Source organism: Sceloporus undulatus, chromosome 4 (assembly GCF_019175285.1).
Source record: "Sceloporus undulatus isolate JIND9_A2432 ecotype Alabama chromosome 4, SceUnd_v1.1, whole genome shotgun sequence".
Lineage (NCBI taxonomy): Eukaryota > Metazoa > Chordata > Lepidosauria > Squamata > Phrynosomatidae > Sceloporus > Sceloporus undulatus.
In genome coordinates, this window is record NC_056525.1 from 110,880,193 (window position 1) to 110,904,730 (window position 24,538).

Below are 24,538 nucleotides of genomic sequence, written 5' to 3' on the forward strand. Positions count from 1 at the left end.
TGCACACTTTTGCTGGATGCAGTTTAGAAGAATTGAAGAATCTTCAAAGCAGCATTACATGTCTTCTTACCAATACTTTTCTGAAAGCCAGCTTGTTCAAACCTGGAGGCCTCCAAATGCATTGGTTTATAACTCCAATCATCCCAGCAGCAGCATGACCAATGAGATGAGTGCTATAGTCCAGCACGTCTTTGAAAAGCCAGTTTGGGGAAGGCTTGAAAAGGCTAGAAAACCTTGAGCCATGTTGAGAAGCAGGAGTCTGTTGATATTTCCACATTATCCATCATCACTTCTAACATCTGGTGGGGTGGGGGATCTTGTTTTCCAAAGAATACAACATCAACCATTCTTTTGGATGCATAGGGCATAGATTGAAACAGACAGGATGTCCAAGCAAAACAGATGGAGAACATGTTTTATTTATAAATTACCTACCAAAAATCCTGACATACACAAGATGTCCCTTGTTATTTTTCCTTTTCATATCAGATCACTGACCCTCCTTGATTTGTTCTGACTCCATTGTTTTGCATTCTAGTTTTGGCCATCCATTTGGCCCATCTTCTGCTATGGCAAAGGTAAATATCCCTTGGAAGGAAGCTCTTGTCCTCCTGCCATTCCTTCCCATTTCCTCCCAGGACAGCTGAAAAAGACACTGGTGTATGGACTTGGCTACGGTTGGCTATCTGCATAAAGGTGTACATCAGAACCAGCTTCTGGTTTATCCAGAAAAACAAACTAGGAAGATAGGAAGATGTTTTTCTTTGTCAGCAAGACTACTGATCTGTGTGAACCCATTTCCTGCTACTGGCCATGGCCAGTGACAGGTGACTGTTCAGAGGAAGCAGAATCTTACAATCTGAACTTCCTCTGCCATGTTAAGTTACAAAGGGCTTCTTCCTCAATAGAGTCCGTATATGTTCCAAAGCAAAAGGAAAGGTAGTTTAGGGACTTTTTCAACCCTTCCAACCCTTGCACTTTTCTTCAAAATAAAATAGAAGAGCAAAGGTACTGCCACTCTGTTATATTCATGAGTTCTGTTTTCCAGTCCAAGCAAATAAGGAGAGCACTTGACTTCTCCGTTGTATGCATGCATGTATACATATTTGTTGCTTGATGACAGCAACATCAGATGGTGAATTGTGCAGGTAAAACAGTATGTGCACATTCAGCACCAATTAAACTTCTAGGTCAACTTGCCTTAGACAAAATGCTTTTATTTTAAGATACCATAATGCCACACATGTGTAAAACCTGCAACAGATTCAGTAGTGCATTCAGGTGCGAAAATGAAATACAATTCTAAACAGTTCTGGTGCACATTCATGCACACTATTTCATTCCTCCGGCTGCAACCAGAAGTGACTAAACAATCCATAGACCTTCCGTCTGTCATTTGTTTATAGTGAATCTGAACCTGTCTAAGGTCTGCCTGCTCCATTCACATAGGAAAAGAGAGTCCTCATAGTATCATAGAAGAAGCAATCCTCTAACCCCTTGAAGGCTGCAGCCCCCTGTCAACATGTCTAACTGCCTCCAAAGGTACCTCTGTGTTTCATCAATGTACTTCCCAAAATGGGAGCAGGAAGTGACATCATGTCACTTCTGGTTGCCATTTTGGGAAAGGCACAGATGGAAATTGATGTATTTGGAAATGATGGGAGTCCCTCTTTCTCTCTCTCTCTCTCTCTCTCTCTCTCTGTCGTCTTTGGCTGGGGGTTGGCATCCATTGCCTTCAGATCAAACAAATCTGTTTCAAAGGTGAATCCACAAAAGTCAAAGCTGCAAATGTGGAGAGATGAGTGTATATGTATTCTCACTTACCTTTCAAGGCCATGCTTTCACTGTGGAGTTCTTCCCCCTTGTCCAAAGAACTGGAGAAGAGGGTCCATGCTTTGAGATCTGGCAGCTCTCTTCATACATTATCACAGAAGAATAAGAGGAGGAGGAGGACTAGAAGATTCCTAGAGTTAGTTTGGATCAAAGAGGTGTAGCAGTGCTGTACTTTGTAAGCCTGGAAGGAAATCTTCAAACCTGTAAAAATTACATCTGATCTCACTCAGCTTGCTTTGCCTGCCTCACCCCCAGATGGAATGGGGCACCTGAGGCCCTTTACAAAATAGAATTTGATCCCTTGGCACAAAAATGAATTCCCATCTGTGTTAACCTGGATAGTCAGCCACACCTTTAGAACACTCTTTGGGGATTATCAGATGAGGGACATCCCACCCCTGTCATGTTCCCATCCTTCCTGTTTGATTGCAGTAAGGACTTTCAGATGGGATTCACGCTTATTCCATCTGGGAAGAGAGAATGACGACGATCATGTGAAAGGCTTTCAGATGAAGTTGCGCAGATCCCGTCATTATCTCATCGTTGACCTATCATTAAAGTGACATTGTCTGGCATTTTGCATTAACGGACGTTCACGTTAATACAATGCTGCTTTAATGACAGGTTAATGGTGGAATCAGAGCTACAATTTGAAAGCCTTTATCTCCATTGTAATCACGGACAGTTTAAGGACAGGATAAGGATGGGGAAGCAATCCCATCCCTATCCTGTCCCCATGTGAAAATCTCCTTTGTGTCAAACAAAATGTTACTTATACAGTGGGCCCTTGGTATCCACTGAGGTCGATTTGAGGCACTCCCCATGGATACCAAAAACTGTGGATGTTCAAGTCCTATTATACACACTGGTCTAATAAAAGGATGTTTCTTATCTAAAAGAGCAAAATCAAAGTTTGCTTTTTGGATTTTTTAAAAAAACTTTTTCATTCCATAGATAGTTTAATCTGTGGATGCAGAATCCAAGGATACAAAGGACCAATTGTAATACACTGCATTCAGCCACATCTGATGGGTTTTTTTTTAATACTCAAAAGCAAACAGATGGGACTCATTCCAGACTGGAACCATTGTGGAAAGTAGCACAGCTTTAGTACCTTTGCTCCCTGCTTGGTCTCAGTCTTGATCAGCTTCCCTAGCCTTGCTCACCTCAAACAGCTGTCAAAAAAACTAGATCCATTTCAACCTTGTTTCAAGCCTGGGTATGAGACAGCTTTGGTCACTTTGACAGATGAACTACACTGGAAACTGGACGGGGACAGTATGTCTGTATTGGTTCTGCTATCATTAACCGTGATATATCTTCTGGGCTGCCTTGCTGGGATGGGACTAGGAGGCACTGTTTCACAGTGGCTTCATTCCTTTTTAGAGGGGCAAACTGAGTAGATGGTGCTGTGGGACTCCTATTCGACTCTTTAGCCATTGACCTATGGGGTCCCTCAGAGGTTGGTTTTGCCCTCCATGTTATTCAACATAAACTGCTGGAAGAGATTGCCTAGAGTTTTGTACAATCTGGTGCCATCAGTATGCATCATACTACTCCTTTCCGCCTCAGTCCCACGAATCTGTTTGGGTTCTAAACTGATGCCTCTTATCAGTAATGGACTAGTTGAGGGTGAAAAAATTGAAACTCGATACAGACAAAACAGAGGTGCTCCTGGTCAACTGAAAGACAGATCTGGGAACAGGGATTCAGACTGTAATGGATGGGATTACACCCTTTGAAAATGCAGGTTTGAAGCGTGGGTATACTCCTGAACTCAGCCTTGAGCTCAGAGGCCCAGATTTCAGTGGTGGCCAGCATTGCTTTCACATAGTCAAAGCTTGTGCCTCTGTTCTGCCTGTTCACTGAGACATCAGATCCGGTCATAGTGACAAATGCTCTAGTTACATCCTGTTTGGATTACTGTAACATACTCTGTGTGGTGCTTCAACTGAAGAGTGTTTGGAAACTTGAGCTGGTCCAAAGAGTGACATCCAGCTTGTTAACTGGGGCTGGCTACAGGGAGCACACAACACCCTTATGTAACAGCTCAATTGGCTGTTAGTCTGTTTCTGGGCATAATTCAAAGTGTTGGTTATGACCTACAAAGCTCAGATCCAGGTTAGTTGAAGGATTCTGAAGATTTTCACACTAGTGGGTACTGTGGGTTAAGTGCCAGTAAAATGCTGGTAAAATGTCCCTGAAGTGCAAGGGTGTGAAAGCCAGTCATGCTTCTGAAATGTCAGTGAAGTATCCCTTCACCTTTATCGTCCTTGAATCGTTCATGGAGCAGCCATTTCCTATTAATGGGAACTTTGTGTTAAGAGGAAATGGCCACTCTGTTAACAATTCAAGGACAGTAAAGGCGAGGGGATGCTTCACTGACATTTCAGAAGCGCGACTGGCTTTCATGCCCTCGAGCTTCAGGGATGCTTTACCGGTATTTAACCCACGGTAAGTGACGGTGTGAGAATCTTCTTAGTCTCCTTGTATCAATCTAACCATTTCTTGAGATCTTCAGAAGAGCCCCCATTCTGTATCCCACCATCCCCATAGATAAATTTGGTGGCTGTTTCCAGGTTCTGGAACTCCTTTCCTAAAGAGGTAAGCCTGGGCACAACCCTTACTATCCTTATAGCCAGGTAAAGATGTTTCTGTTTTGGAAGGCCTTTGAGAGCTGACTGCTCAGAGGGAAAGTGCTTTTCATGTGCTGTGTTTTTATAAGTTGTTCTTTTTAATGGTTTGTAATTTGGTTGTTTTTAAAAATGGTCTTAACTGCATTTAACTGTACTGATAGTTTAATTATATTTTTAACTTTTGCAGGATGAAAACTTTTCAACCGTATCTGTTTTAACTCTTGTAAACTCTCTTGTTTACAAGACAGGGGAACAGGCAGGAGATATATAAATATAACAACAACAAAATAACAACAGCCAAATAACAACAGCTGATTATTGTTTAACTGATTATCTGCGCTATGAAATTTGTAGATGCAGTTCACACACACATGAAAAATGTGGTGTAGGACCTCGGCAGAATACAGAGAGTTAAAATCCTCCTCCTCCCCACAAATGAGCTCCAAATCTTGATCAGATTCACTGCACCTACTTTTGAGTAAGAAAGGAAACCTGGTGTACACATAGTAAGTATAGTGTAAGGTGTAAGTATAAACTAGTATACTAGAATAAAAAATGTTAGATTATTTTTTCTGCTCTCTGTCTGCTCAAACTCCAAGGTCATTTTTCTGCATTCCTTTTCCCCCTTCATCTGGAGGGATGTCACCTTTTCCACTCTCTGATGGGTTTCATTAAAGAGAGAGTCCCACCTATTAAAAGATCAGATCTTCTAACCAGTGCCACACAACTTCTAGTCCTTCTGACATTTTGGCCTACTGGTACTATCAACCCCACAAGAATGCCCAATGGTAAGGGATTGTGGGAGTTGTAGTCCAAAATTTCTGGAGAACCACATGTTTTGCCACCGTTGTTCTAAATATGAACTTCCATTGAAGATTTTTTAAAAATGTATCCTACTTTTCTCCAAAGAATGAGACTTAATACAATTATGAATAAAATCATACAATGTTTAAAACACAATTTGCAAACACACATGTGCGCGTGTATGCCAAAGAAAATACAGCACACACCCAGTGAAAAAAACCCTTCTATATTAAGCAAGCTCAATTGTCAAAGGACTGTCTGGAAGAAAAGAGCATTTTTTGCTGGCCCAAAGCCAGCAGAAGCCATCATAGCTTCCCTTAGTAGGGACTTCCAAAACCTGTTGGTACATCAACTGTCCTTAGTACGTTGTTGTTTTGTACCTTCATGTTGTTTCTGACTTATGTTAACCATAAGGCAAATCTATCACAGGGTTTTCTGAGGCTGAGAGTATGTGACTTCCACAAGATCACACAGTGGGTTTCCATGGCTGAGTTGGGATGGCATCCAGCAATATGTGTAATGAAGAAATAGGATGCGTCTTTCTGAGATAAGGCTCAGCTGTCACACCAAGTATATTGAAACTACTCACCAATTAGTATTTCCTGACAGACAGGAAATGAAGTGAACAACTATATTTAAAATATATAAGGTGATTCATTTGTTCTTTTCACATATGGGAAAGTGATTTCCCTATCAGCAATCCTCGATTTCCCCCCATAGAGTGAAATGTTTCTAATTCTATTCTTTCCATCACCAATTAAAACACAGAGATGTGATCTTAACCTCTTTCTTTGAAAGTGCTGCCCCACCCTTGGATACTGACATGGTTATCTGAAGAAAATGATACCTTTGCCTTCTTCCTTGCTACCCAATTATTAATAGTGTCTTAATTTCAACTAATATTTTTATCCCCCAAACCCTCCAATTTATGCCCTTCCATGGGAGGCTAGACAGACCCCCTCCCTGCTCTCTTTTTGCCAGCGGCTAAAAACATTTTTATTCCAGCAGGCTTTTTAAAAATCATGGCAGGTTGGCTTTTATATAGGCTGCGTGTTTTAGTTATGTTTTTAACTTTTGCATGTTTTTAATGTTAATTTTATATTGTTTTAACTGGGTTGTTTTAAATGTTTTTTAATTTTTTTTGTGAAGTTTTTAAAGTGTTTTTATCTTGTGAGCCGCCTTAGGTCCCTATCTGGGAGAAAGTCAGCAAAGAAATTAAATAGCTATTGTTGTTGTTGTTTAGTCAGTTTTATAAAAAATGAAGATGGGAAAAACTACTACACTATCGAAGACATTTCTGTATTGCTTCTCCTTTAAAAAAAAATCCAGAGCAGTCCAGAATATTAAAAACTAGGAAGGTAGAACTTTTATCGCATGAGCCTTAATCTCGCCTTTTTCTCACCACAATCATGTTATTAAAAGGGAATTGAATAGCCAGCTGCTCACCTCCATGCCCCCCCCAAAGAAGAAATGAGAATGGTATCATGAGGAAGGACTCCCATTTCTTCTTTCATGGGGTGGTAGTGGCAGGGAGAAAACAAAAGACGTTTTAAAAGCCCAGCCTGCTCTGGAATAGTGATGGCGGAAGGAGGAATGGGAAGAGGAGGAGACATTAACACCACGCAATTGCCCAATACTGGTACTGCAACATGAGGAACTTAGCATACTTGAAGGCAAATGCTACTGCTGCATGCTTGGGAGATTATTGATAGGTGTTCCCCATCAATAAAATGGGATGCTCTAATGCCTCATAGCAAAGCAGCAATGAAACAGCGCTGACTTTGTGCGATAAGTATTGCCAAAGGCACTATTCTCTAGCTTTAATAACAGATTTAAAGCCTCATGCAATAATCTCCCACAATATAACTAACTGATGAAACAGTAAAACAGTGGTGACACAATAAAGCAGTAAAATATTTCATTCTGGGGCTCAGCAGATAGGCCAGAAAATTAAAGTTGAGTCCATGTTTTCCTGGCACAAGGATAGGTGGGTGTTTACATGCCTGTCCATAGCTGTGCCTCAGACCTGCTGCCTCCACTCATCCTTTACCTTACCCCAATGTTGCCATTAGTGATAAGTTCCCCCTCTGTTGCTGCCTCTGATATTGAAGCAGGTTCCCTAGCCACATGGGTGCAGCCAGTCATATAGATCCACATTAAGGCCCCTTTGCCCTAGGATTGGTCTCGATCCACTGGATCCACATCTAATATGTCAGTTCTGGGCCAGGAGCAAATGGCCTGCATTGTCCAAAAAGGAAAGAGGGGGGGGGGGGGGGGGGGGGGAGAGAACATGGGCCTTTTGGCCTGTGAAGAACCCCTTCTGTAGGAATAGAAAGCCCAGAGACTTTTGGAAGCCACTGTCAACTTCTCTGGACCAGATGGACGGAGGGCCTACCTCCATATAAAACTACACAGGTTTCTTTTGAAAAATTGCAGCTCCACTGGCCATGCTGGCTGTGAAATCCCAAGAACTGTAATCCAAAACTATCTTTTTCAAGCTCTGCTTACATTGATATTCAATGGTGTGCATCACTCAGGGCAAAGGAATTTGGGGAATGAATTACTGCTTACCAGTCAGTTCTAAATTCTGGGAAATTCCAAAATTATTCAGTATGGGAAGGCCAACTCACTCCACATCTGTTCAGAGGCACTTTCATGTGTTCTTCTTTGATATATTCCAGGATAAAACAATATTACAAGTTAAGATCTGGCTGCTAGTCATTAGCAGAGGTCTCTTCAGAATCCTGTAGGATTTCTAGGATATGCTTGAACAGGAAAAAATACATTTGTTCAAGGAGAAGTCAAGAGAAAAAATGCTGACTCAAGTGAAGAGTTTTGCAGAGGAACAATCTGATCTTGCATGGATTCCTGCCAACAAACCTTGCCTTTAAAAAAAATCTCTCCCTTATACAAAATATGACCTACTGTTTATATTCATGTATAAGTCAAGAAATTTTAGTAAAAAAATTGACCCAAAAATCCTGAGTCGACTTATCCATGGGTCAATGCAAGTACTGTACTTTAACCATTATTTTAAAAAGTAACCATCCCCTGGTGACAGGCAAAAGTATAATCTGTCCTGGAAGTACTGACCCCCTGCCCTTGTTCTCTCATCCATCCAGTCTTTAGTGTGAGTCCAAACATGTCTGTTGGAATTTTGTAAGTTCTCTGGTATTGTTTTCCTTTGCTTCATCCTTTAGATCCTTTGTTACTGCCCCTAGGTTTTACCCTTGACTTATTAATGGGTCATATCAAATTCCATAATTTTGTCCCCCAAACCTGCCCTTGACCTATACATGAGACCAAGTTATGGTGGAGTATATAGGGTAAATACCAGTGATGTAGACTCAAGCTGTTTGACTTCGACTCAAGTAATTTCAGTAACTTGACTTGGATTCGACTATGCTATAAATGAAGTACTGACTCGACTTAAGACTGGCATATTTTTAGCTACTGACTTGCTGGCCTTTAAGGAGGGGTCTTCTGAAACATTTCCTAGCCGCTAACAAAACTCACCTGCGAGAGCAGTGGCGTCACTAGCAGGGAGTATGTGTGTGGGGGGTGCAGACAGCACCAGGTGACACCCAGTGCAGCCCTGCTTTTACTGCAGGTAGTTCAATCAAATGAAGCGGTAAGGGCAGATGAACCTGGTCCTCCTGGCTTCATCTCCACAAGGCTCCCTCCTCATTCACATCCGCGTGGCTTCCTTGTGAGGAGAGAGATGCATGGAGGAGGGGTTAACATGGCCCTCTGGGCTTTGCCCCTCTAAGGCTTCCTCGTGAGGAGAGAGTTGCACAGACCTGAAGGAGGGTGAGTCTCCCTCTCCTCCCTTCTTTCCCTTGCCTGGCCACCGTCCCTGCACCAGATGACTCCAAGCCCGGAGATGCCACTGTGGAAAGTGCCTCTTGGAGGGGAACACAGCAAACACATTTGACAACAGGCTCAAGGTAGAAAAAACTTCTAAAACTTTTCCTAAGCAGCAGGCAGGACTCCTCAAAACGCAGAAAGTGTTTCTCAGAAGAGAACATAACACATGAGTTTAGCAACAGGCTCGAGGTAGACAGGTCCTCTAAAACTTTTCCTAAAACTTCCCAGAGATGGGAAGCCTTTCTCACAGGTTGCCAAGCAGACTGCAGACCTCAACCGCCGCCTCAAGCCCAAACCTCAAGTTTCATTTTCCCATTTCTTCTCATATCCCTTCTGCTTCATCCTCAAACCAAATGACACAATCACACACTTTTGCTCCCACCCCCAATTTCCTTGGTGGTACTGACCCACTTCAACAATTTGGATCCCTCCATCCCCCACCTCCATCAGAAACTCTTACACACACACTTCGCCATCTTCTTTTTTTTTCCTATTAAAATTGACTCCCAGACTTGAGACTCAACTTGAGACTTGACTTGAAAGTGTCTTGCAAGGACTTGAGACTCAACTTGAAGGTAGGGACTTGAGATTTGACTTGAGGCTTGCAGTCAAAGATTTGAATACATCACTACTAAATACCTTACAGGCACCATGTCCTGTCCGATCTTGGAAGGTAAGCAGGGTCACCTCTATTTAGTACTTGGATGAGAGACTGCCAATAAATACCAGATGTTGTAGGCTCTGTTTCAGAGGAAAGAACTGGCAAAACTACCTCTGAATGTTACTTGTCAAAGAAAACCGTATGAAATCCCATGGGACTTTCAAGTCAACAGGTGACTTGAAGGTGCATACACATTGCATACACATGAAACATCAGTGCTCTATCTTATCTTTCAATCAGCTTCCCCCTTTGACTCTCTCCCAGGCAGTGTTTGCATTTTTAGAACATGTGCAGTAACCCTTTTCTTGATCAAACTATGTGATGCATATTTGTTTCAGACATTTCATATCCAGAACATGCAATTTATGCTTCTTCCAACATTTCCAGGCATTTAGTAACGTAAGTGATTTATGTGCCTTCGCTAGCAGGTATTCTCCTACACAAAATTAGCAAGGCTGGGCCAGTAGAACTGGGCTGTTGAGGCTGCACAGTGTTCCTTTCTCTCTTTTTTCTAATAAAAATGGGATCTTTGTATACAAGCCTTGGCCAATTTTATACAAACACAGCAATATTTAAAATTAAGTAAAGTAAAACAAAACAAAAAACATGTGCAATCTTCATGCACATTTAACTACAAACTCTGTGAATAGAGTGGGCTGGGGGTGGGGTGATGAATAAATAAGATCATGCAAACCAGCAAAGAATAAAGGCTCTTTGAAGGAGTGGTGCTGAAATTGTAGAACTCCACTCCAAGGGAAGATGTCATTAACATCACATTCCCTCCCTCAAGAGATCAAAACATTGTTATTTAAATGTGTTGTTGGCCTGGGAAATCTATTTAATTAAACTGGTTTTTCCCCTACTACTGATAATCTGATATTGCTGCTCCTTAACCGCATACAATTTCACATATCATTGTTATCTGGTCTGCGGCAACTTTGAAGGATGTAGGAAAAATGCTTTTGATGAATAAACAAACAAATAAGCTTGAATTCACTTTGTGCCAGCATTTTTTACTTTATTGAGGTACCATCATTACTGTAAGAGAAATATAGGGCAAAATATCCTATAAGTCATATGGACAGTATCTTATCCATACTTCATTGTTCTCTTCAAGATTTTTTTTTAAAATTCAGGGATGGGGTACCTTACATTATGGTTACTTTAACATATTTTGCAGTATGTTTACTTTCTAGATAGTTTATATATGTTATTATTCCACTGGATATTTAAATTGTATTATTGTAATAAACATATGGTATTTGTGAGTTTAACAAATTTATGCATCATTATTAAATAAGTATTCCCGCTTCCCTGGTTAGTCTTTTTTTAAACATCATCACTATCTCATAATAAGCAGGTTTAGTTTTAACACTATTAACCAGAGTAAACCAAATACTTGCTTAAGCCTAATCCCCTTCACTTTAAGCAGTACAAAGGAAATGTGTAAACTACCCAGTGATGGAGAATCTGGCTAGTAGAGAAACAGATGAGGATCAAGAGTTCTTCAAAGAAACAATAAAACTATGTGACACCAACTTTTTCAAACCCAAGTTACTGACTACCACTAATCTTAACCTGCAGTCTTCAGCCATAGGCAAATATTGAGGATATTCAAGTTGTGTATACCCTGATACAAATGCCCAGCAAATCTGGCGGTCCAATGTGCCGGGTAAAGAGAATGCAAGCCCAAGTGTGAGAACTGGAATCATTTGTAACATGCAAAAGTCCCATGGCTTCTAAGCAAGGATTCTTCAGCAAGAAAATAAATGTGAAAAGTGAAAAGGTTAAAAATGACTGAATGGAGCAAAGGAAGGATAAGTCTTTAATACTTTAAAGATCTGCACAGAGCAGGGAGTTAAGCAAATGCAACTGTTATCTGCCCTTATCACAGCTATACCACTGAGTTTTTCTATTCCAAATCTTTTCCAAATCTTCTATTCTAGATGTTGGTAGCTTCCATCTCAGTGGAGTGGTGAACATCTCCCAGGCTTTACTGTGTCCCTTAAAGGAGCTGTTTTTGGGCTAAACCTACTTTGGGGTCAAGGTCCACACCTTCCATAGCTCTTTTAAACCATGCTAGAACCCAAAGGAGATTCACAGCCCTATTAATGTGAAAGCCACCAGCTGCCATGTTGCCCTTTGCACCAGTGCTCAGTTGTAGCTCAATAGCAGTGCGTCTGCTTTGCATGAAAAAGGTTTTGAATTTCAGGTCTGCACATCTCTAAGTACAGTTGTGAAAATCTGTGGTTTTAATGCAGGAGAGTTGTTGCCAGTCACTGCAGACTAGTGCCTCTTAAACTATTTGATATAGAGATCAAACAGTTATTTCCAACCCCAACATGCCATCGGCATCATATTTGTGCCCATTGGAGACAATTGTTTCATTATTTCCTAGAAACTTGCCAGAGAGCAGCAGGGACCAACATACATCTATGGCTCACACACTTTGAGTTGCATTGCTGTAGACATTGATGAACTGAATGGGCTGTTAGATTGACTCAGTATAAGGAGTTTATCACACTGGGGCTAATTTCTGCATTAAAGAGAGATTAAAGCACATTTAAAGCATCCCTCAAATAAAGTGAAAATGGCGAGTAATTCTGTGAATGATTATCACACACAATTGTGCAAATAAAGTGATATCAGAAGTTCATTATCGCTGAAATCCCAAGAATAAAAAGGCGCACGTTAATGCTTCTTTGTAACCACTTTAATGGCAGGTTTTGTGCAACGTCATGTGAAATCATTTTGCATAACTGTGCAATTTTTCCAGGATATTCATGGGATAAACTCCCAACATCCTTTGTGTGATAAACTCCTAAGGCAGTTTCCTATGTTCCAAGAGTGGTTACTGATTAATGCTCACTGATTATTGCTTTTCATTTCCCTTGTTATGAACAGAAAGCAACAAAAATTTATTTCAGATTTAATTTAATGAAATGTAGTTTTAAATTCTTTGATACAGATCCCTCTTTCCCACTAACACTTTCCATCTCCCTCTTCTTTTCCGAACTTTCTTTCACCTTGTAATCTTTGGCAGTGTCCCATTATTCCTTTCAATGTGTCCTGAACTCCTTGTTCCATTTGCCCTAAGATGAAAGAATATTACATTTTCAGTGCTGCACTTTGCACACATAACAAATATCTCCATGCATTTTGATAAAATATTGCAATACCAGTGCTACCAGGACAGGTGTTTCCCTCTACCTCCTCCCACATGCATGTCCTAAGACAGACAAAATTTGGAAAAGGAGGTAGAAGAAACCTATCCTTTTCAGATGTAAAGGAGTAATCTCTTCTGAGATTATAGGGTTGGGGAGGACTATTTACAGAGATTTGGGGGTCAAAGTTCTGAAATATGAACTAAATTCACTGTCTCCAATAGTAAATCTGTTATAATTATTTGTATAATTGCTGCAAGTATGCATCTGAGACCATCGAAGTATCTCACATCCACTCTTTTAGTAATCTTTACAAAAATGCTGCATTTACATTGACGGTCTGTGTATTGTAGGCCAGAGGATAACACTGAGACCTAGCATCTTGCTTATTTTCTTCAACAGAACAACATTGCATACTCTCTGTCTTCCATGATAAAATCTGGATGCATGGTAAGATCCAGGGCATCTTGCTTCTTATGTTCTCTTCAACAGATCCAGTACTTGGAAAATCGTTTAGTTTATCCTTGTGCTTGGGAATGTAAGGCTAATTTAAAAACACGTCTTGGCAGGAAACCTTTGAAAATACGGTAATTTCTCAGCTTGGCTTCTGTGTTTACTGATAGTCTCTGGGGCTCTTTTCATCTCACAGGATGCAACGGTGTGATTTTTTAGATATCTTTCCAATATGCGGAGCCTGCCTTTACCCGAAACATTGTCATAACCCTTTTATATTCTTGCGCTGACCTCTACAGTCTTGGACAATAGACACAAGAACTGTGATTCCCTAATGGCATCCGTTTCCCCAAAAAACATATATTATAGAATACTAGAGGGTATTAAATACCTCCTTACTGATTTTAGGGGGAATACATTTGGCGACCTCTTCTTAAACCACTGATTTACCTTTTATTAGAATATGTATTAAATAAGACCAAAGGTGCTTATAAAAGCAGTCAGGGTAACAGCAGGTATATATCAGCTCTGCCTCTTGGTCTGTTGATTCCAAATTAATGAAGTGTGGACACAAACATGGAATTTCAAGTTGTGAATTCCATAGCATTGAGCCTTGGCAATTAAAACATTGTCAAACTCTATTATTTTTGCAATGCAGATTAGACCATAGTCACTTTCTATAAAAAAGTATTGCAGAGGCAGAGAATAACAGCAATCTGTCTTTGGTTTCTAGAGATCAAAATCAAATGGAATCACTTTCTGAAGACTGCTACAGAAAGTTTGGTAGTAGTGAGATTTGGTTCCAGTGGGAAAAATCTGGCCTCCTTGTAGACACCCCAAATGTGCCTGGCGTGATCCACAGAAATTATTATATGTTGACCTCTCCACTTCTAACTGTTGGCTCCACATTTTAACTCAAGATGTATTTAGCCAGGTCTGGTAGTTCACAAAAAGGTAAATGAGAAAAGGCCATACTGGTGATGCTTGACAATGTGTGCCTGCTTTTTAAATTTCAGGGAATGTGCCATATCTCATAGTATTTTTCTCTGCTATTTGTTTGTAATCACATATGTGTGTGTGTATACGTGGCAGGTGACATAGGGGAGAGGGGAGGAAACACACTTGAGTAGTCTCATAGGGCGCATGTACATTGTAGAAATAATACAGTTCAACAACACTGTACCTCCATCCCTATGGAATCCTGGGATTCATAGTTTTACTATTTCTGTAGCCTCTCTTCCAAAGAGTGCTGTGCCTTACAAAACTACAAGTCCCCAGATTTTGTAGGATGGAGTCATGGCAGATAAAGCGGTGTCAAAGTGCACTATTTCAACAGTGTAGATGCACTCTTAAGAGTCCAGAAAGAATACATTCTTTTCTTTTTCACATATAGCTACCAAAGCAGCAATGCTGGCTTCCTTCACTTAATAGAAAACCATTAAAAGGAGCCTACACAGGGTTATCAATTAATTGAGTTCTTTGCAAAAGAACTGCTTAATCAGCATTATAACAAAATATGATCTGAAGAACCGGTCTGTATAATAATAAGCACTGAAATGTTGGCATGAATGAAGTGCCCCCCTTTGCTCTTTTCTTGTTGCCTAGGTTAGACAATAAACCCATCTAGACTTTCAGCGGTAACCAGAAGTTTCAATTCTGTATGCCACAAATCAAATCACATCTGAAAGATATCCAGGGCAGTGCAAAACTGGAAACTCTGCTATACTTGAGAAATTTTGCAAATGACCCATTAACCACATGCATTGGCTAGTACTCATGGATTCAATATTTTACATAGGACTATACTTAGTTATTAGAAAAACCCATCACATTTGGAAAACTGGAGATCAACTTAAACCCAACAGTTCCAAATCTAAAACCTTTCTGAACTTATAGCCTCTAAAGCTCATTGCTAGAGTATTCCAGTGAGCCAATTCCTCATAGATTTCAGAATGAAACAACATGAGGAGGAATACAGCTGATACAGCTATGAACTTCTTAGAGTATTTCAACTTCAGTTTCAAAATTTATTTTTTCCAAAATAATTCTTACAAAGTAATTCATTACAAAGCCTTCAAAAATGCTTTGCTGTCATTTTGAAATTGGTTATAACTCATGATTTTATCCATTGTGTTACTTGTTGCTTTTTCATTAGTCAAGAAATAGAATACTTTAGGATCAATAAGAAAATGAAACAAAACTTGGGGGAAAATCTTCTCAAGGCACCAATTGAATGCCTAAAAATATCCTTTAGAGTAAATTATAAAAGTAAATAGAAGCGGCTACTTTTTCATCAGAAGTCACCCAGAACATGTTGTGATTACTTTTAAAGTGTACCTTTTCCCACCCTCTTTGCAAGAAAAAATGAATTACTTTTTCCAAATAATATATTTACAGTATTTGTAACTTCTTACTCCCAAGTTCTGATTCTAATGCTTAAAAGTTTTTTTCCTTTCATTTTCTCCCATCAATTACTGAATTCTCTGGTTTTCATTTCAATATGCCCATCCGAAAATCTTCTCATTATGCCATCAGCTGTATACTAAACAGCATGTGGTTTTCCGTCATAGAAGTCCCCTGACAGGTGGCTCATAGAAAGCTTAAAAGACACACAAAAATGGAAACTAGAAAAGAACTTCTATTAAGATACTGGAAGATGTGCGTGGGTGTTGTTGTGTGCCTTCAAATTGTTTCTGACTTACAACAACCCTAAGGTCAACGTATCATGGGGTTTTCTTGGCAAGATTTGTAGAGAAGAGGTTTGTCACTGCCTTCCTCTGAGGCTGAGAGAGTGTGAATTGCCCAAGGTCACCAAACATGGGTTTCCATGGCTGAAGGAGGATTGAAAGCCTGGTCTCCAGACTCATAGTCGAACGCTCAAACCACTGCACCATGCTGAAGATGTGGGTAGATGTTCTTAAAATAAACTACAATCCTCCCTCCATTCTCGTGGTCTTCAGACACGCATCACTCGCTTATGTGCGAAGGATGGGATGGAGGGAGAATGAATTGGGCACACGCCTCTGGCACGTGCCTGTGTGCATGCGCACCCCCATGCGCCCACACCTATGTTCAAGCCAATGGGGTTTGAATATATGCAAAACTCCATTGTTGCAAGGGGTTCCAGAACTGATCCCCCGTGAAAAAGGAGGGGCGACTGTATTTTGTTTTGTAGGAGGTTTAAACATGAATATGACCTCAAAGAGGGCCTTTAAATCTCCCAGAAAAACAGGTGCTCTCTTTCACCTCAGTGATCAAATCTACAAAGCCACATGGAAGTAAGCTGCCACTTTGCTTTACCTGGTGTTATGGTATTCTTCTGTCCTCGTGTCAACAAACATAGAAACAGCTGATTATTGTCATTATACTGAAAGCATATCTCTGCTGCTCTTAGATTTATTATCCTCCTTATTAGTACAGTTAGGGAATACTTTAAACCTTGTATATATTGCCAATCAAAATCTTTGTACCATCAGGAACAGTCTTGTGTTATTAAACACTCTTGTCAAGAGGCTAGCAAAAAGAATCTTGGTTCTTTCACTATGCGTATTTTGTCTAAAACTGTCTAATAGCTCAGAGCCAGTCTCATTGATTCCACTAGAAAATTAACCATCAGTTTACCTCTCTCCTACTTAAATCAAGCAGAAAAATGAGAAAATGTAAGGTTCAGAAAGTATTTTAACCCTAGTCTCCCTATCCATTTCTATACTGTTAGTAGGTGTCATATTACGAATCACATTATGGCTAGCCAGCCCAGGAGAACATTTCTTCTTCTCCTCTGAGGCCAATAGATGTTTCTTGTCTGTTCCCAACAGTTCCCAGTCACATTTGCAAATAATACTACAGATATGTGCATCCACATCTTACCAAATTTAAAAACATCACATCTTACCAAATGCTCAGTTTAACCATATGAAACTATCTACATGTAACTATATTGAGGCTGTGCATATGATATTGTAATGTAAAGGTATAACTTCAATGTAGCTTGTTGTTTATATCACAACTACAGTATTACTCTTCCATTCAGTGAGATACTGGAAGTACGATTTATGAGTAACATTAGTACAAGAAATATTACACAGGATTCTGTATGGAATGGTACGGGAGGAGGTGGTCAATGGGGGAGGTGACACCATGGCACCAACCCTAGTGAGGCCACTGTTTTGGACTACATCTCCCATAGTGCCTTATCATGGTCATGTTGGCTGAAATTTCTGGGAGCTGAAATGCAACAATATGAAGTGTTAAAAGATCTTCCACGCCATACAAAAATATAAATATTCCAAAGAATTCTCTCATCGGTCCATTCAGTATGTGCTAATGTTACCATGTTTGTTTTAACATAGAGCCAAACTTCCTTACATTTCATAATATGATCAGTTAAAAATACAGCATCCAGTATTGGGCAGGGGACCAGCAGTACTCAGGACCATAGAGAAGCACAGGAAAAGTGGATTTTCCCAATTTTTAAAAAAATATATTTTTTGGTTGTGATGTTTAAACAAGTAATATACCACGTTGCAAGTATGTCTCCTATTTATATGGTCTATGAAGTAATGGAAATATTCTGGGCCTGGTAAACATGGAGGAATGAAACAATGGGAATTTTAATCCTTGGCATTTAGAAGTAGGAAAGCGTGTTTATCTTAATCACTGGCCTCTTTATCAATGTGATTCAGAGAGGTCAGTTTTATTTTTGATTTCAACCCACTGCTGTCTTTATAACAAGGCACCTGCTGTGGGGCTGCAGCTTACAGATTTTCTTCAGATAGGTTCCTGCTTTTTTACAGACAGAAAGCAAAAAACGAGGGATGAATGGGGTTATTTTCCTTGTCCAGTCAGCAGAGCAGATGACACCCCTTGGGCTCCCAGGGACTGTCTGGCTTTCTCTCTTGCTGGTGCGCTCTCTCTCTCTCTCTCATGCTGAGGTGCAGCTGCTCATATCAGCTCAGCCCAGCCTGGTGGTTGATGCTGATAATAACCAAGTAGGTCAAATGAACACTGAGATTACCCAGTCATAGGAAAAGGCTGAATAAAGCTATGGAGACCCAGAACTGTATCCAAGGTAGGGCAGGGCTCAAATCAGGAGGCATGCTGTTCTTAATGTTCCCTATGTGCAGGTATGCACAATGAGACAACATATTATTTTGTTGTTGTTAACTGTTGTCAAGTCAACTCCGACTTAGGGTGACCCTAGGAATGAGAGGCTCTTAAGTCACCTTATGTCAACTGCACTTGTCAGCTCTTGCAATTTCATGGCTGTGGCTTCCTTGATTGAGTCTGGAATGCAGTTTTCCTCCTTTCCTACTGCCTTCTACCTTACTAAGCATTATTGGCTTTTCTTCATGTCTTCTCTTATTATATCCCAAGTACAACAGTCTCAGTTTAAGCATCTTGGCTTCTAGTACGAGTTCGGGCTTGACTTGCTCTAGAACCCGTTTATTTGTCTTTTATCAGTCCATACTCTTCTCCAGCACCACATTTCCAATGAGCTGATTTTCTTCCTATCAGAGCTCTTTGCTGTCCTCCTTTCACAATCATGCATAGAAATGGGAAATATAATGGCATGGATAATCCTAATGTTACTATTCAGTGATGTATCTTTACACCTCAGGATCTTTTCTTATCCACTATTCTTGAAACATCCTTCACTATGAAGGCCCGTACAAGCACAATATGTACTTAGAAGTACTCTCTATGTGTTCAGTATAGCTTATTCCCAAGTAAGTGTGCATAGAGTAGATTGCAGACAGGGTTTATTGTTCTTGAGAGAGTTCAACAACAGTAGATGTCTTAATATTTTCTAGAGCTTGGTGTTTTAGTACAACTGCACAGGAATCTTGGTGGTCCAATTTTGCTAGGTTGGGGCAGGGGGTGCCACTCTCTCAGTTTAGCCATGATAAGCTACATAAGTGAGAGAGACATACATACATACAATCATAGAATCATAGAGCTGGAAGAGACCACAAGGGTCATCCAGTCCAACCCCCTTCTGCCATGCAGGAACTCTCAATCAAAGCATCCCCGACAGATGGCCATCCAGCCTCTGTTTAAAGACCTCCAAGGAGGGAGAGTCCACGCAGGCCGTTGCAAGGAAGATGGTCTCCCTGAATCTTTAAATCCCAGAAACACCTCAGGGTATACAGATTGTGGTATCCCAAATATAACTTTCATTACAGAAAAATTACTGGCAATCTTTGTAAATCACTGGGAATCTTTTAATTTTTTTTGCAACCTAAAGTGAGTGCAGGTTGATTTTGAGTTTTAATAATTAGTAGATTAACTTAAGCAGTAGAATACACACACACACACAGAGTATATTAACTTTGCTTTCTGTGTTATTTTTTATTGTAAATTATTAATTATTTTTAAAAAAAGAACCCCGTACTCTTTACAAAAGTAGGGAATGCACAACAAAAAAGAGTACGCATGAAAAACCAAATATTTATGGAACAATCTCCAGAAAGCTCCACCTAACTTCACAATATACAGTGGTACTCAGATGCATAAGAAGTTAAAGATATTTCTATTGGATTAGACAAAAAATTTGTCTGTTTTCCACATTAACCAACCATATGCTTCTTGGTAACCTACAAGGAAAACATGAGTGTAATTGCTTAATTCTGTTATTGTTTCACAGCTAGGGTTGCCATAACCCGGCTGCAACCAGGATTTTCCCGGTTTTGGCAGCACCTGCCCACTCCCATCACGGGTGCAGCCAAAAATCGGGACAACCCCGGTTGCAGCGGGGTTGCGCCGCAACCTGCAGGGCCTTGCTGCCCTCCTCCTCCACCACCACCTTGCATGGCTGCGCGGAAGAAGAGAAGGGCAGCGAGGCCTGGGGTGGAGGAGGCGAAGGGGGAGGTGGCGCCTCCTGCGTGCGGCCACGCCACCATCCCCGCCTCCTTGCGGCCCCGCGTCCTCTTTCCCGGCATCTGAGGAGACCGAGAAGGAGGGGAGGCCCTGGTGATTGCCAGTGGCTCCGCGCCCTTTCCCAGCCTCCGAGGAGACCGAGGCTTCTGCAGAGGCCGGGAAGGAGCGTGTGTGGCCGCCAGTGATTTATTTATGAAATGTAGGACATGGGTTTTTTTAAATGGAGGCTCCATTTTAAAAAAAAAGTCCTACATTTCATAATTCTGTCCTACATTTTTCCCGGTTTGGAGGTCCTGATTTATGGCAACCCTATTCACAGCACCCTTGAATTAGGAGGTACTATAGACCACAACTTGGAAAAATGGACTACAAATCCCCAAATTCCCTAGCTAGTATGGTCAGTGGCCACTGTGGTTAGGGAATTTGGAATACATAGTCCAAAAATGTAACTTTTCCAAGCTCTTATACATAGCCATCATGACTTGTAGCTATTTATAGATCAATTGTTTGTTGATTGACAAGTCTTGAGGTAATCAATTCCTTGAATTTTCTATGTGCTGAATGAAGAAGCACCCATTCATTTCAATGGTGCTTGCTCAGGATACAGTAAAAATTGTGTGATTCTTCACTGAGGAGTTGTTAAAGCAATCCTTAGGGGAGGGGAAAGAGAAATGATATATTTTGGAAATCCAAAGTGTGGTACTATTTTACGGAGTATAAGCATCTTCTGAAAACCAACTAACCAATCCAAAGTTAAGGCATATAGACAAAAATTAGTAAGGAGTATGTATATATATATATGTGTGTGTGTGTGTGTGTGTGTGTGTGTTTTACAAGTTTCAGTAGTCAAGGGAGATGCAAATGGAACTTATTCTATGAGTGGCGACAGCTAATAAAATGAAGGGAACACAGTCTAGGTGCATTATCATTTCCAGGAAAAGAGCGGTCCCATTAAAGAAGGAAATATTGCATCTCTTGTCACTAAAGATATTGGCACTGCTTTATGTTTGTCCAAGATTACAGGAATTGCTTGCCTCCTATCTTTATACCAGATGCAGCTTGGATGTAGATTTTAACATTATATTTAAAAAACAAAAATAAAAACCGTAACCTTTTATGTCACTGACACTCCTCTGAAAAAAGGACCTTGATATACTTTCCAAGTGTTTCTTTTTTCCTTTTAATCTTTATTTTAAAAAAAAGCAAAGGGCACATAGAATAAAATAGGGTCTAGAGAGTAATACAGAATCTTAACAAATTAAATTCCAAACACCTTCCAACAATTTAAACAGAGGCATAAGATAATTCTCTACCTTTTGTTATCAGTTATGTGTTTAGAAAATGTCCTAAGGAGAACAAAATAACATCACGTCAGTTCAGTCAAGCAGGTTCTTGACCAGGAAAAGAAGTATTTATTTGGAACAATATATAAACTTAGTTTGATACCAGATTAATGTTCCATTTCCATAGAGAGGGCTTAGCTGGTCACTATGCTCTTTAGGTCATATTAGCACTTTGTGCACTACATGTACAACTATTCTCTGCTGAGATTACACTAAATATAGGAATCATATAAATTTAGGAAGGCTGAATTTTGCCATTGAAGCTCTCAGCTTAGAAGGCCATATTTAAATCCATTTGCATTCTGATACTCTGTAATGAGTAGCAGAAACAGCCACCATGGTGTAGTGGTTTGAATGTTGTGCTAAGACTTGAGACCAGGGTTCGAATCCTTGCTCAGCCATGAAAACTCTCTTGGTGACCTTGGGCAAATCACACTTTCTCAGCTTCAGAGGAAGGCAAGGGCAAACCCCCTCTCAACAAATTTTACCAAGAAAATAAAATAATAACAACAGCTCTGTAATCATACCTTGCAAAGGCACACATTTCCAAACCCTAAAAGACCAGTTTTAATTTTTAAAAATGACCTTGTTCTAGCTCAGGGTGGGCAGGCTGGCAGGCCACATGCAATCCCAGAGAGCTGTTTTTGTGGCCCCAAGGCCTGACAACTATTGCTCCAGAACAGCCCTAAATGTACCCTAGTTGGTGGACAGTATTTCCACCACATTTGGAGACTCCTTATGCCCCTCAAGAGTTTAAAACATTTTTTGGAGGAAAAATTCCCCTCATTTTTTTTTTCTTTTGGCCTCCAAATATCCTTTGGTGGTATGGCGTGTATTCTCATCATATTTTGCTGCCCCTTGAGCCAATTTAGGCTCAGCACAACCTTTCTGACAAACCCAAAATGGAGAAAATGCCCCCATGCCCTATTTGGTGGGCAAATATTTTTGCCTCTTTTTTTTTGGGGGGGGGGGAGCAGTCCTCCAAGGTTTTCCAAGAGTCTAATGCAGACCCCAGCCTTCCACAGTTGCCCATCCCTGTTCAAGATGCTTCACTAAAACCTCTACAGAGGAGAGGAGTCCATTCTGGAAATACTCTCACATCATTTAATGCAAACATAATGATCATTATCATCCTATTCATGACTTCTTGTTGTGTGCCTTCACTTCATTTCTGACTTATGGTGACCCCAAGGCGAACCTATCATGGAGTTTTCTGGGGCTGAGAGTTGTGACTCGCCTAAGATCACCCAGTACATATCTATGGATGAGCAGGCAATCGAACCCTGATCTCTATAGTTGTAGTCCAGTGGTTAAGTCACTATACCATTCTGGCTCCCAGGAATTAGGAGACTGTAAATCTACCTTACATTTTATACCATCATAATTCACCTTTACAGTCAATATACAAGCAACAACCAAAAGTCTTCCCAAAACCTCCTTTCAACAGTGTAGTCCCTTCAACATGGCATTTTCTGTGTATTATTATTATTATTATTATTATTATTAATAATATCCTGCTCTCCTCCCGAAATTGGGACACAAAGTGGCTTGCAAATTAAAACAGGACAATTAAGAACATACAAAAGTGCACATTAAAATAGAATTAAATTAGTACAATATGAAAACATCACTCATTAAAAACATGCAATCAAAAGATAAAAGCACTTAAAAACAGTACTTATTAAAACAGTTAAAAATACTAAAACACATTAAAACAATAAAAATAAAACTATACACATTCCCATTTTGCCAGAGAGCAAGTATCTGTACTCCAGCTGCAGGAAGGAAGCTTGATGTATCTCCAATCATCCCTTGAACTCTCTGGCAAGATGGAAATGACAGCTGAAAAGGCAGTTTTGGGGGGTGGCATCGGGAAATATAGCTACAGAAATGTAGTTAGATTTCCATAGCTATAGCTCCCCACACAGGATCATGGCCACATTTTTTGTTCTATTATTATTATTATTATTATTATTATTATTCCACTCTTTACCCCAAAATAGGACTCAGTGCAGCTTACAATACAGTTGTCCCTCCTTATCAACTGATTTTTTATCCACAGATTCAAGAATCCACAGCTTGAAAATATTCAAAAACGTATAAATTCCAAATAACAAACCTTTATTTTCTGTTTATATAAGGGACACCATTTTACTATGCCATTGTATTTGCTGGGATTTCAGCATCCACAGATTTTGTTATCCACAGGGAATCCAGGAACCAAACCCCAGCAGATAACAAAGACCCACTGTATTAAAAAAACAGTACAATTAAACTTCAATTTATATTTACTCTTATTTAGCTCTTAAATACTATTAAATACTATTGGAAAATTTAAGAATAATACGATGAAAGAAAATATTGATTGTGTTGAAAGAATAAGACTCACTTTGTGTTACTACTATTACTATATTTTTTGAGTTAATTGAGTTAACATATTTAACGTAATAATGAACTGTAAGTAAAAACAGTACAATTAAAAACATACAAAAGTGATACATTAAAATAGAGTTAAATTATTACAACATTAAAACATGTTCATGTGGTAGGTTCAGTAATCTATCAGGGAATTGAACTTGGATCACTTAGTTCCAGGTCCAAAATGTTAAACATTACTCTGCACTCAGAAGAGAAGTTCCTGCTAAAACAGTACCAAGACCAAAACATTTAATGTGGTCAATTCTAATAATAATTTGCATAATATGCCATTGAGATATCTGATTTCAGGGATTGGAATATGACAACTGTAGATGTAAACACATCTACAAGAGCCCTGGTGGCGCACTGGTTAAATGCCTGTACTGCAGCCAGTGACTCAAAACCATAAGGTTGTGAGTTCAATCCCAGCGAAAGGGCTCAAGCTAGACTCAGGCTTGCATCCTTCCGAGGAGGTTGCTAAAA

At 40.0% G+C, this 24,538-nt stretch overlaps 1 protein-coding gene across 1 annotated transcript in view; it reads right to left on the bottom strand.

Moving 5' to 3' along the window:
* Positions 1–12,754: 12,754 nt before the first annotated feature.
* CDC14A (cell division cycle 14A) overlaps positions 12,755–24,538 on the bottom strand; it is a 123,682-nt gene continuing 111,898 nt past the window's right edge. Inside the window, exon 13 of the mRNA XM_042463034.1 lies at positions 12,755–12,893. Within this exon, the coding sequence (XP_042318968.1) occupies positions 12,824–12,893 (70 nt within the window). The 3' untranslated portion in view covers positions 12,755–12,823. The remainder of the gene's footprint in view (positions 12,894–24,538) is intronic.